At 44.1% G+C, this 13502-nt stretch overlaps 1 protein-coding gene across 6 annotated transcripts in view; it reads right to left on the reverse strand.

Moving 5' to 3' along the window:
• Window positions 1-3472, reverse strand: part of RBM33 (RNA binding motif protein 33) — an 81305-nt gene extending 77833 nt beyond the window's left edge. For all 6 annotated transcript variants that reach the window (XM_064162818.1, XM_064162819.1, XM_064162817.1 and 3 more), the window contains exon 1: window positions 3210-3472. In XM_064162818.1, coding sequence (XP_064018888.1) covers window positions 3210-3237 — 28 coding nt within the window. In that variant the 5' untranslated portion in view covers window positions 3238-3472. The remainder of the gene's footprint in view (window positions 1-3209) is intronic.
• Between the last annotated feature and the right edge of the window lie 10030 nt (window positions 3473-13502).

Genomic DNA, 13502 nt, shown 5'->3' on the forward strand with positions numbered 1-13502 from the left:
GCTGTGCTAGCTGGATAAGCTTTTTTCCCATTTTTATCAATATCTTCACAAGAGATTTTTAAAGCCACTACACATTGCTGAAAGCCCAACATCAGCCCTCAGATTAGTTAAAGCTGATGACAGATGAAGTTCAGTCTGGAGCAGTAACACTGACAAGCTCAAAGAGCCATTCAGCTGCTCTTGGTACACGACTCCAGGAACATGGGCTAGACATACAAACATAGGGCCCTCCTTGGCTCTTCCTCTGCACCATTCCCTGTCATGATTCACATCCCAAGGATACCTACGGTCAAAGTCTTCTTGACTACTGAAGTTAATCAGAAACAAATTACTGTGAAAGAAAGAAAACTTACAATGGTTTTCCCTTACTTCAGGGCAGACAATTAAGAAAATAAATGCTCCTTGCTCTGTTTTAGTAATGGTTTGTTGCTTCAGGGCAGACAATCAAGAAAAGAAATGTTCCTTGCTCTGTTTTAGTAATGGTTTGTTGCCGACCCTTGTAGCCATCTCTCCCTAAATGAGACTAGTGAATTTACAGATAGATTGTGAACACCTAGAAGAAGTTTCATCATCCATACGACACGGTTCCATTACACTGTAAGCAGATGCTCACTAAATCATACAACTGCCCAGGTTGGAAGCAACCTTGAAAGACCATCTGGCCCAACCTCTCCCAGGAAGAGGAGCCTACATGCATCTTGAAAACCTCCAGTGATGAGGACTCAAGCAATACAAATTTTTCAAAAGTCCTTCTTGTATTAAGTGAAGTCTCTGCCAGTGCAACTTGAAGCTCTTTCCCCTTGTCATTTCCATGTGGCTCCTTATGAAGAGAGAGCCTCAGTCCTCTTTGTAGCTGCCCTTTAAGTCAGGTGATTTTACTCAACATTTAACATGGTTCCTCATGTTCTGTCTTTATACAAAAGTTTGAGTCAAAGATTGGGAACCATTGTCTTAACCATATCAGTGGACTAACGAGCATCCATGAGCCTTCAAAGTCCCTCACCATCACTTAGCACAGCCATCCTGAACTTCTATGTTTCAATACTGTCACTCTAGAACTAGAAACAAACTGCATCAGGCTGCATGCATCATAATAGAATTTATGAAGTAATATAAGGCTGTGGAATCACTCCCAGAGATCTCACAGATCACGAGAAAACCTTCCATTTTCTTTATGAAACCTGTCACCAAGAGTCTTCACCCTCAGAAAGCTTAGCTGCAACACAAGTACCCAGTCACAAAAGTGCATAAGAATACTTTACTCTTATGAATCAAGTCAGTATTTCCCTAAAAAAACGTGACCAATGAGTTCACACCTTCCTTCTATCAGAATACTTAAATATTCAGCCAGCATAGCTATTCTATGTTTCATTTTCAGCCCTGCAACATATGCTTAGAGAACACTTAAACTTTAATCTGCATTTTCAGAGCCAACATTATTTCACTTTGACAACTGTTACTCTGAAATGTCACGAAATTAAGACTCCGTTTATACTACTTTACCAATCATTAGAGTCTTCTTTTTTCCAGAGAAAACACTAGGGTGCTGTTTTCTCCATATTTCAAAGTCTATTCCTCAACCTCCCCACCGTCCAAAAAAAAAAAAAAAATCTAAAAACTAAAGCCAAAACATTAGTTACTACTGCTAAAACTTTAACTGATAAATCACTTACACCAAATAACCACTTAGTCCTGGGCTTCTTTCCCATTTGTTACTGATATTGACTTTGGATTGTAGTCCCTTTCAAAAGAGTTCCGTGCACCATTCCTCTAAGTTTGAGGTTCTTTCACTGAGTTCTAGAAGTGTATTAAACAACTCCAACCAAGTATTTTCCTCACCTAGTCATACGAATATAAGCTGTATGGCACCTCTAGATTTCTTCACTTACGCAAGTGCAGCACAGTAATCATCTAGACTAAACAAACACCTTATATAGGCTAAGTATCACATTTAACTTGTCACCATTTATTGACAAGGACACTGTTAATGCTGGACAAACATCTGTGCCCATTTAGCACCAATGGATCCTAATTCACACTTAGACAAAAACGGTAATCCACAGTAAAAGAAAAAAAGTCTTCAAACTGCAGTGTCTCCACTTAGGTTAAGGTTATCTGCTGCTTACAGCTTAGTACCTGAAACCATGCTCGTTCAACTTGTGGCAATTTTAAACAAGCATTAAAACAACGCTAAAATATTCAGGGCTGTCTTTCCAAACTCAATTTCTAAATCCAGGAATTTCTTTGTTGTGTTTATGTACTTTGTTAACACTGGCAAACAGTCAAGATCACTTAGGTGAACGACTATAAAGGCAAGTCAGTCTTCTTTAGGAAACCTACTAACAGAAAAAAAGAGACTAAAATCATCATAAACTTTAGTATGAGTCAACTGACAACTATGCCCAGTCCCTTCTCAAAACTTTTATTCCCAGTGAAGGCAAAGTCCACAAGCACCACAAACTGACATGTTCTCTTAACTGTACCTATCTCATATACACCCCAGTGTGGCTCCTGCAAGTCTTCTTTTACTCACTCAACCAAACTGTGCTCATTAATACATCAATCAGAATCACCGAGGGGGTTGAGATGTCATTTAAACTGCTGTGATAAGAAGTGTCCTTAGTCAAGAATAGCAGTACCGTGCCCAAGAGTGCTGTGGTCGAGCACTGACTTCATTTTCAAAGTGAAACTATCTGCTTCTGGCCAGTCTGTAAAATAAATTATAACTAATCCCAGCTAACTTATCCAAACAGGTCACACGCTATAGGAAAAAAAACTAGGGGAATTAATGTCTCGAAATAAATCAATCTATCCCACCCAGAGGTCCCGCACTTGCAGTGAGCAATTAAACTACTGCCTTCTTGGCCCTGTTCCGGTCAAGAGAAGACAGTTCCATCACGATGCTGGCTCCTATTAGCATGAGAGGGGCCCCTGGGACCTTGTGGTGTTAGGAGAGTTCCTGCTCCCCACCAGAACGGGGCCTACCCAATCCGCGCCCCGCCGCCCCCGCCCAGGCCACAGAGAGGAGACGGGGGGCGGCGGCGCCACCGCCGCAGGAAAGCCCCGCAGCCCACGGCTCCCATCGGTTCCGCCGGTCGCCCTGCCCCCACCCGGCCCCGCGTTGCAGATGCAACCAGCCCCGCTCCCCACGAGGCCCCAAACCCCCCCGCCCGCCTCCAGGCGAAGCCCTTCGGGGCCGCGACACACACCTGCGCCTCCTCCCAGAGCGGCAGCCATGGCTCTTCGCCTTGCCCAGGCAGCGGCAGCTCCCGGCAGCAACCCCGTGCCACCTCCAAGAGCGATGAGAAGCGGGAGGGACGGGGAAGGGCTCGGATTCAGCGTCCGGCGGCTCCCCCTCCCGCCGCCCCTCCGCACGTACTGGCCGCAAGAGAACAACAAACTACCACAACATGGCGGCCACCGCCACCACCGTCACTGTCGCCGCTACCGCCGCGCTGCATCCTGGGATGACGGCGCCAGGCCCTCCCTCGCCGCGGAGGGCGGGCGGCGGCGCCGCTGGTTGGCCAGCTGGGGCCGGGCGCTCGGCACGCACCGCGACGTCATGGCCCGCGGCGCACGCGCAGCCCGGGCTCCTCGCGGCGACGGGCAGGGCGGAGCGCGCGCCGCAGCTTGTCACGTGGCCGCGGAGGGGCGGGCCCGCGCGTGCGCGAGGGCGGGAAAGCGGCGCTGGGCTCCGCCGGCTGCGCGGTGCTGGGGGCGAGGAGTGGCTGTGGAGCCGGGCAAGCGGAGCCGGGCTCTGCCCTGGTGGTGAAGGAGAGGAGTGGCCGCGGAGCTGTGGCCGAGCGGTCCGCAGATAGGCCGCGGTGTCTGGATTTACCCTCTCCATCCCAGGGGAGCACGCCCCCAGCCCTGGCTGAGGTTGCTGCTCACGGCCTGGCCCCGTGTCCCTGTGGCCGGCTCCGCTGCTATGCCTGTATCTGAGGGGAACAAATAGTGTGGACTGGGAATGGCATCCTCCCTGGAGGCCTGCAGACGACTTTTGCCGTTGGAGCAAACAGCTTGAAACACGTCTGAAACGCTTGATTCTTGGGCTGCATCGAGGCAACCCAATGAAGATTGAACCGCCAAGTTTAGCTGCCTCTTCTGTAGGAAAAGAAAACACCATGAATTAATCGGGTTAAATAGCACTATGGCAGGAGTAGTTTGGGCTAGGTTCGGTTTATGTGGCTCCATCGTCTGAGCCTTGAGTGTGCAGGGGAGTTAATGCATAAACTTAAACAGCTGAGGCCGTGCTTCTCTACTCACTGGTTGCATGCTTCATTGGCTCCGTGTCTCCAGATGCTGAATGGTGTTTGCCAGCTAAAAGTCCTTTTCTCCTAGTGCTTTATATAAGCACTTTCTGGCTGCTTAGCTATGTGTAACTCCCCTGTCCCACCCAGCATCTCTCTCAGTGGACCTAGTGATGGTATGGCCACAGAGTAAATCAGTTTGAATCACTGATTTCATAGAGAAGTAACTCTAAACATGTCCCTTTCGAGTTTCCTTCCCACCTTTTCCTAGTTTGAATGGGGGGAATCGAGGCTCGTGGTGTTCTGCACAGATTGGGTTAAATGCAGTATAAAACTGTGCCTTGATAATAAAACCAAACTTCTAGGTTATGATGGAGACAAATCTGATCTAAAACAGTTTCGTGGAGCTTACTATAACAGGACTAGTTCAAGTAAACTGCAAAACTTTCCCAGGTGGATGAGTCCTCATGGAAATAATTAACAATGTTAGTATTTAAATCATCGGCGTTGTCTGATTAAACTCTCGCTGTGAGAATAGGGAAGTTCTCATGTCACTTTGTTCAAGGCTCCCTGCAGACTTATCTCTGCATTGCATTTGGTCTCTTTTTTTTAAGGTTTTCTTCACAACTGTAACAAGCCATGTTAGAGATTTGTGCTTTACATACTCCTACAACAAGCCAAAATCTGACTTTAATTTAGGAACCAGCGGGTGATGCTTACTAATAGCCCATCAGCCCAGCTCTAGTTGCCTGTTGTGGAGGTGGTGAGTGAAGTGAATGCTGCTGCCACTGGTGAAAAATGTGATGGTTTCAGTGTGGCCAAAATTTTAGCCATCACTTTTGGCTGCTGGTTTCTCTCCCTGTGTAGCTGGTTTGAAAACAAAAGGATTTCCTGGCTTAGTGAGGAGTATTCTGGATCCTTTAAAGGATGGAAGGTGTCCAGAGAAGGGCAACGAAGCTGGTGAAAGGCCTGGAACACAAACCCTATGAGGAGAGGCTGAGGGAGCTGGGGGTGTGCAGCCTGCAGCAGAGGAGGCTCAGGGAAGACCTCATTGTTGTCTACAGCTACCTGAAGGGAGGCTGTAGCCAGGTGGGGTTGGGCTCTTCTGCCAGGCAAGCAGCAACAGAAGAAGGGGACAGAGTCTGAGGTTGTGCCAGGGCAGGTCTAGGCTGGATGTTAGGAGGAAGTTGTTGTCAGAGAGAGTGATTGGCATTGGAATGGGCTGCTTGGGGAGGTGATAGAGTTGCCATCCCTGGAGGTGTTGAGGCAAAGCCTGGATGAGGCACTTGGTGCTATGGTCTGGTTGACTGTGTAGGGCTGGGTGCCAGGTTGGACTGGATGATCTTGGAGGTCTCTTCCAAGCTGCTTGATTTTATGATTCTGTGGGTGGAAGAGAAGTGTGTGGGGTGAGACTTAGCCAGTCTCAGCAGCAGCCAGTTATAATTCATAGCTGTACTGTCGTCATTTTCTGACTCCCTTCTGTATGAGCCTGGGAAGTGAAGTGTTGAACATAAATAGTATTCACAACGAGCATCTCTGTGCCATTCACATGTGTAGAATAGTGTTTGTTTTTTTTTTTTCTGGGTATTTTATGTCCTATTTTTTGCTCATTTTAATAGCTGATTTGATTTTTGTGACTGAATCCAAACACAAATCAAGTTACTGTTGGCTTAGCATGCCAATCCAATAACCAAGAGGAATAACAGGCTAGTTCACTATTAATCTGTTAATATGCAGAGCCTTTGGCCATTTTGCACAGCTCTGGTACAAAAAAAGTGGCTGTTTCCGTGTGTCTGAACTTTAGCAGGTGTGAAACAGAGACCTAAACTGTGGTGACAGACATGCATGGTGACTACTCAGCTTCAGGCTGGACTTTGAATTTTCAGATCCAAGGAACTGTAGCTACTCTGGATTCTGCATCAAAGCCCCAACTTCTCATTTCTACCTAACCTGTGCTGTAAAATAAAGTGTGCTCACATCCTTCCTGTAAATAAATGTCAACATACTTGCCATTTCTGCAATCCTTTAAATGAAATTATTTTGTGTGAACTAATCATCAACTGATTAAATACTTTTGGGAGCTCTGCATATGTATTTACCTGTGTGTCTTTCAAAACAACTCCAGCTGCACTCGAGAATGCAACATAATTGTCTTGCAGAGGGGATTAAGTAAGCAACTGAGCAATGAACTCAAAAGGAACCTGTAATCCTGGTTCTGCACTTGCTAGCTGCATTGCTGGGGCAGGTTGCCCTGCATCTGCTACCCTAGATTTCCCCTCTCTCAGCTGGGGAGAATAATGCCAAACTTCTTTTCTTTTTTTCTAGTTGTTTGAAACGTTTTGGTAAATATTGTTGCATCCTAACATCTCTGCGTGTGATGGTTTGGGTGTTATTCGTGCCCCCCATGCTTAAGAAAATGACCCAGACTAGGCTCAGTGGATCTGGAAATGGAATGAAGCTTTATATTTACAGCTTGCCACAATATACAAGCAGATATTTACACTATATACAGAAATATAGATGTTAAAAAGGTAATACAGAAACACAGCAGCCCTCCCAGAAACCAGAGTCCCCAGGAGGGGCTCTCAACCACCCTTCCACCTTCTCCCCACCCTTCTACCTTACCCCAGACTTTGCCTTATATTCAAGGTCAGACAGGGGGGTTAGGATGCAGATGGATTAGTCAGGCAGCAAGTCACGTTAGAGAAGTACATGCAGCCCCAGAGACAGAGAAAGACTCCCTTATCTGTGTTTATGTTCTTGTTCTTATCCATCTCAGCAAGCCTCAGAGTGCACTAGACATCAGCTTTGTTTCCTTTTCACAGCCTATAGTCTAATTCTTCACACCAAAATATCCCAGCTAGGCTCAAACTAGCACACTGCATTAAGCTGTTTCCACTGCAACAGTCATGATCACTTTTATTGACACCAGTTTTGGATAGTAACCTTTTTGTCTAAAATACTTAGGAGTTTATTTGTTGGAACTTAGGAGTTTATTTTTGGAGTAGTAACATTATTTATATTTATATTTATATTTATATTTATATTTATATTTATATTTATATTTATATGTGTATGTATCTAATTCTTAATTGTCCTTGCAAGCACATTCAAACTGTTAACAATCGGTCAGAAATCCAGCAAAGCAGACTCTCAGGTTTAATTCTATTCAGTACTTCACATTAAGTACTAAGATCAGTGTTATCCACAACAAATGTGTCATAGTTCTCTAGAGAAAATGTACTTCTGGATTATTTTTTAACCTTAGTTACCTCTTAGTGAACTTTCATCCTAACCTAGTAGAACCAGACTGAGTTTTCATAGCATGGCAGTCTGGCCAAGGTTCAGTCATGAATTTAGCTCTTAACCTCCTTGTGATGAGCCTCTAAAAGTGACATCTAACTCCAAGGCACCATCTTCTGTTTGAAGTTAAGCCTGTCCTACAAACTGGGCACTAAGCCTTGTGATGAGCCTCTAAAAGTGACATCTAACTCCAAGGCACCATCTTCTGTTTGAAGTTAAGCCTGTTCCTACAAACTGGGCACTAAGCAGGTCTTGAGTTATTTCAGCAGCAAACCTCAGACTGCCACAACAAGTTGTGGCCCATACCCGTGAGCAAAGCTCTGTGCTCCACAGAGCCTTGCTGGATGTAGAGTCTGTGTGTGCAGGTACTGAATGTCAGCTCTAACACATGAACTTTCAGATCAGAGCTTGTGTTCCTAAGAACTCCTTGTACCAGAAGGCTATAATCCTGTTAAAAACCTCTGGGAACTACTGCAATGCAAGTAATAGTAGCAATAATTAGCTCTGCTTTAATTGATACTGTGTATTCCTCAAATGTCAGTGAAAATTTACTTTGCTAAGCCAACAACTTCTCCCCTGGAACGCTGATGGCTTTAGCAGAATTACACAAGGGGTGAGTTTGGATCATTGTAGGTTCCTGGCGTAAATTATCAGCTGTTGATTTCTTGCCCTTTAAAACTTGGCAAGCAGACAGAAAGAGTTTGCCAGATATGAGAGAACGAGGTCTGTACATTTATGGGGAAATCCTTTGGGGCTATGCACAGAAAGAAGTACAATTTGCTAGAAGTACCCAGCTGTGAAATCCAAGAACTCCTGCGCACAGCTCTAGCAACTTAGAGTGCATTTAGCCTGGCCTCAATACCAGTGATTCCTGGAAGCAGTTTTTGTGCTTTGTGAAGGCTTGAGTGTGATTATAGCAGTCTCTGTAAATGGGTGGGGATGCTAAATTTACAGAACAGTTCTAAAGGAGACAATTTTGGTTGACATAATCTAGAGCCACTTTATGGTTAGTCCTATTCAACAGATTGCAGGCGAGGCGAGGTGAGGTGAGGCAAGGCATGTTGCAGCAGCAAGGCTGCAGCAGCAAGGCTGCAGCCAAGGCAAGGCAGTTTGATTTCAAACAGAAATAGGAGACAAGAAGTGTGCCTGCCTAGCATTGAGAGCATACTTCTAGGTATATCTGGCATAAATATAGACTTCAGCATCTTCAGGATGAACAAGAGCCGCACTTGGAACTTTCATCTTACTGAGCACACAAGAATTTTGATGCTCTATCCATCGTGGACAGATATCTGTGTTGTAGCCCTGCTAAGTGCCATGGTCTGGTTGATTGGACAGGGCTGGCTGATAGGTTGGACTGAATGGTCTTTGAGGTCTCTTCCTACCTGGTTGATTCTATGATTCTCTTGCTGCTCGCTCAGACACATTCTTTCTAAGGGAAGGGTAAATGTGCTCCAGTCAGATGCCTAATCTACTAACTTTGTGAACCTCCTCCATCTACTAATGTGAGATGGACCAAATGGCAGCACTCAGATGTGGGGCACTTGTCTTGTCAGATGTAAATCCCAACTGCAGAGTCTCTGTTTTGATAGTGCTGAGCAGGATTAGAGCCAGTAACAGACCTCAAGACTAAAATTTGCCACATTTATCAGAAGACTCCCTACTGTAGAGCTTCAGTGCATACTTCAGGATCAAACCATTTCTGTGTTTGCTGGGCCTAATGGGTAATTGTCTTAGGCTGTAATGAAGTCCTTCAGAGACTCAGGGATACCATATACCCAAATTTATGGATTATCCATATGTACAAAAGTGTTTTTGCCAAACAAAATCAGGAACAGATCACTCTAGCACATTACCAATAAGCCAATTAGTGAAATGAAGCATTGCAAGTATTAGACTTCTTTAAAAAAACATGTTTGTGTGGAAAAGATAATCATTTCAACTGGGCTTAGCATTCAGGAATACCTGTCCAATAAATCTAGAGATAGTTGCCCAGGGAGGTGGTGGAGTTGCTGTCCCTGGAGGTGTTGAAGAAAAGCCTGGCTGAGGCACTTAGTGCCATGGTCTGGTTGTTTGGATAGAGCTGGGTGATAGATTGGACTGGATGATCTTGGAGGTCTCTTCCAACCTGGTTGATTCTATTCTATTCTATTCTATCTGTTATTGACCAGTTTCTTTTTTCATCCTGGCATGTGTGGATGTAAATGCAATGAGTGATGTGAACCTTAATGAGCAAAACGATGATCAGGATTTAGACCTCGTTATGTGTTTGGGTTTTTTTTACTAGCTTTATTTGTTCCACAGGTTTTGCATCATCTTCTAACATTAACTTTGGTTATACTGTTTTTTTCATGGCAGTGGTGTGCTAGCTGGGCTATTTTGATGAGAAGAATTAGATTCTAGGCTGTGAGAAGGAAACAATGGTGATGTCTACTTCACTCATAGGCTTGTTGAGATGTACAAGAACAAGAACACAATCATAGAATCGTAGAATCAGTCAGGGTTGGAAGGGACCACAAGGATCATCTAGTTTCAAGCCCCCTGCCATGCCCAGGGACATCCTACCCTAGATCAGGCTAGCCAGAGCCTCATCCAGCCTGGCCTTAAACACCTCCAGGGATAGGGGCTCAACCACCTCCCTGGACAACATAGATAACAGAGTTTGCTCCCTGTCTTTGGGGCTGCACTTCTCTATCCTAACCTAACCTACTGTGACTAATCCAAAACAAAGATGTGATGGTTTGGGTGTCACCTCCCCACCCGACTGTTTTTTCATGACAGTGGTCAGAAGCACCAGTATTTCATTTGGGCTGAAATCCACAAATCCACATTCAGCTTCCTTTCTTACAAGAAGGGCTAAAAGAATTAGACTCTACATATCAAATCAGTTTCATCCGGGAACTTTAGTTTGTTTCATCGATGCAACAGATTTATTTATCACAGCCTGGCCACATCAAGCTGGGCACCTTCTCTGTAATGAGTTCCTCACAGCCCAAGAGCAGGTTGTGGCACATGACCCATCACAGCATGCTGTGGTAGAGGGAACCAGTAGAGCTGCATTATGCAATGCAGCTGCTGTTTGAAGTGCTATCTTATATAACAAATTATTGAATTCATTGTACATAGTACTAGGATTTAATTAAGCGATAAGGCCCATCATAGTGGTCCTTTATCTAGCAGATAAGGATTTACTAAGCATACCCAAGAGGTCTTTATCTGGAAAGATAAGGGAAAGGTACATAAGGTGCCTTCCCCTGGTTTTAAATCGTTAATTGAAAAGACCTTATTCTTTAAGTTCTAGGTTGTTGTCTTTTCTTCGTGGCTTAGTAAAAGAGATTCAGATGGAGTTTTATAAGGGAGGTTGTAACAATGAAGAATGTTACCAGTGGCCTTCAGTGGGTGAAATTAATAGGATTTATGGAGTTTTTAATTACAATGCACCAGCTCTCAGCTCAAGTGAAAATTTAGCCTCTGGTCTGCAGGAGATTTTCCAGTGACTCCGTGCTGCTATGGCCATAAAATACATTAATTCGCTGCTGATTTCAGAGGGCTGCAATTGTGATTATGTTGTAAAGTTTAGGGAGAAAATGGATTACACAAGAGAAGAATATGGGGAATAGAGATAATTCCAAGACAGTGGTCAGCTAAGCTAAATGATGCCAAAATCTCTGTTCTTTTACCTGCGTGAAGATGCATAAGCAGAAAATAGATGAAGAAATTAAGGCTAATGCAAAGAAATTGCACTTGAAATAGAGTGAACACACTGGAAAACACAAAGTAATACTGCTTCTAATGCTTGGTGGAAAGGAACACACAGAAAATTCCCAAGCAAGGAGAGAAGATAATATTTTAATTGTTTTTATGTAAGGAAAGCACACAACAGTCGCTGTGTGCTTGAAAGCAGAATGGGATCTTTGGATTTAGCAGATTCAAGCCTTAATATTACAGACTCCTCTTAAATAGAATTGGATCTTTCCCATTTAAATAGAATGGGATCTTTGGATTTAGCAGATTCAAGCCTTAATATTACAGACTCCTCTTAAATAGAATTAGATCTATCCCATTTAAATAGAATGGGATCTTTGGATTCAGCAGATTCAAGCCTTAATATTACAGACTATTTTTAAATAGAATTGGATCTATCCCATTCAAATAGAATGGGATCTTTGGATTTAGCAGATTCAAGCCTTAATATTACAGACTCTTTTTAAATAGAATTGGATCTATCCCATTTAACTGGAATGGGATCTTTGGATTTAGCAGATTCAAGCCTTAATATTACAGAGTCTTTTTAAATAGAATCAGATCTATCTAATTTAAATAGAATCCTTTCATAAAGGTTCACTTTTGGTTTTTGGGTTCTTTGTTTGTTTTTTTTTTCCCAGAAGTGAATGGGCCAGTAGCTGCCTCCCCCCTCCCCCCCTTAGAGGAAAACCATTGTGCAACATCTTTGTGTCAGTAATGATCTGAGATCTGCCAGTTTACAGTGTGACTGTGTTTCTGGCCAGTCCATACTTGTTTGTGCTTATGTGCTGATACTATCTTTTAGCATAAGTGACATTTCTTCCTTTTTAGTGTTTTCTCTCCTCAGACCCATATAAGTCCAGCCAGCAGTCAACCTTTACTACATTTTGTAAACTGAACTCCCCTTGAACATTTTTGCCATTGCAGGTCCAGAAGTGACAACCACAAATTGTCTCTGTACCCCTTTGGGGACGGGGGACATATCAGTCTTGCTGTTTGTTCCACTTCAAGTTGCTTTGTGTGGGGGCTCTGTGAAATTCTCCTGAATTTTCAGGCATCCAAGAACCTAAGCTGCCAGATACTGGAAATCCAGTAGGTTACTGCCCAAAGCAGTTGTCTACCACATAAATTGATAGCATTGGCAGCTCTGCTTGTGAAAGGCTCCCTGTTCCCCAGATTGTATTAATCATCCCACTCTGCACCTGTTCCAGCTTGAATTCTTCATGCTTGAACAGGGGCAGTAAAGCAGGGTCTGAAGGGATCAGATTGTATTAGAAGCGCTTGGAGCAATTCAAGCTAGGACCGAGTAGCAATTATAATGAGAGATACCCTCCAGGTTACACGAGAGGCAAATTGCCTCGGTGGTGAGAGGAAGTTTGTAGTGCTGCTCTGAGCCTATTTGTTCAGTAACCAGGGGATTTCGTTTCCATTGTTGATAACCTGACACCTTTTATGAGCAATTGATTCACTTTTTAAGAAAGGATCTGGCAGGGAAGCAGTAAGTGAGTGGAAAGGTGTGAATTAAAATGTGTACACAGCTAAAGATGATTACTCAGATATTTGCTTAGACCTGAAATCCCAGCTGTGAAGCTGGGATTATTCTGTCTTGCTCTGAATGCCCTGTGGTAGTTGCTTCATGAGCAGTTTTTCTGCTGTGTCTTTTTACTTATTTATTTACAACTTTGAAAACTGATGGAGCTTTCTGCCTCAGAGAAAGCTATCAGCACAGTCCCTCACCTTAATATACCCCACGTAGAGTTCCCGCACCTTGATGTAGCCTCTCATGACTGCAAGCCTTTGAAACAGGTCTCTAATGGTCCATGCTCCAGAGAAGCCAACAGAGCTGCATCCACTGCCTTCAGCAGAGTACCTTTTCCACCAGGTACTTCACACTCACTTCACTCAGAGAAAGGGTTTTTTTTTGACCCGAGTGCTGCTAGCAGGCATTTTGCCCTCCTTTTCTTCCCTGACGACTACAAGCCAAACTCAACCCCCTTTGCTTACAGGGACTTCTACACAACATTTTTCCCCTTGGTACATCTGAATGGTCTCTTATAGAAAGGGACTTTTCTTCCTTCGAACCACATTGTGGTGGGAGCTGCCCCAGTGAGCAGTCTGTGCTCTCTCAGTGTAGCTGTTCCATTAAAGCAGTGTGAAAGCTACAACTGTGTGTCCACTGTCATTCTGTATTAGGAGTCAGGGGTA

The sequence above is a fragment of the Pogoniulus pusillus genome, chromosome 23, assembly GCF_015220805.1.
Source record: "Pogoniulus pusillus isolate bPogPus1 chromosome 23, bPogPus1.pri, whole genome shotgun sequence".
Classification (NCBI taxonomy): Eukaryota; Metazoa; Chordata; class Aves; order Piciformes; family Lybiidae; genus Pogoniulus; species Pogoniulus pusillus.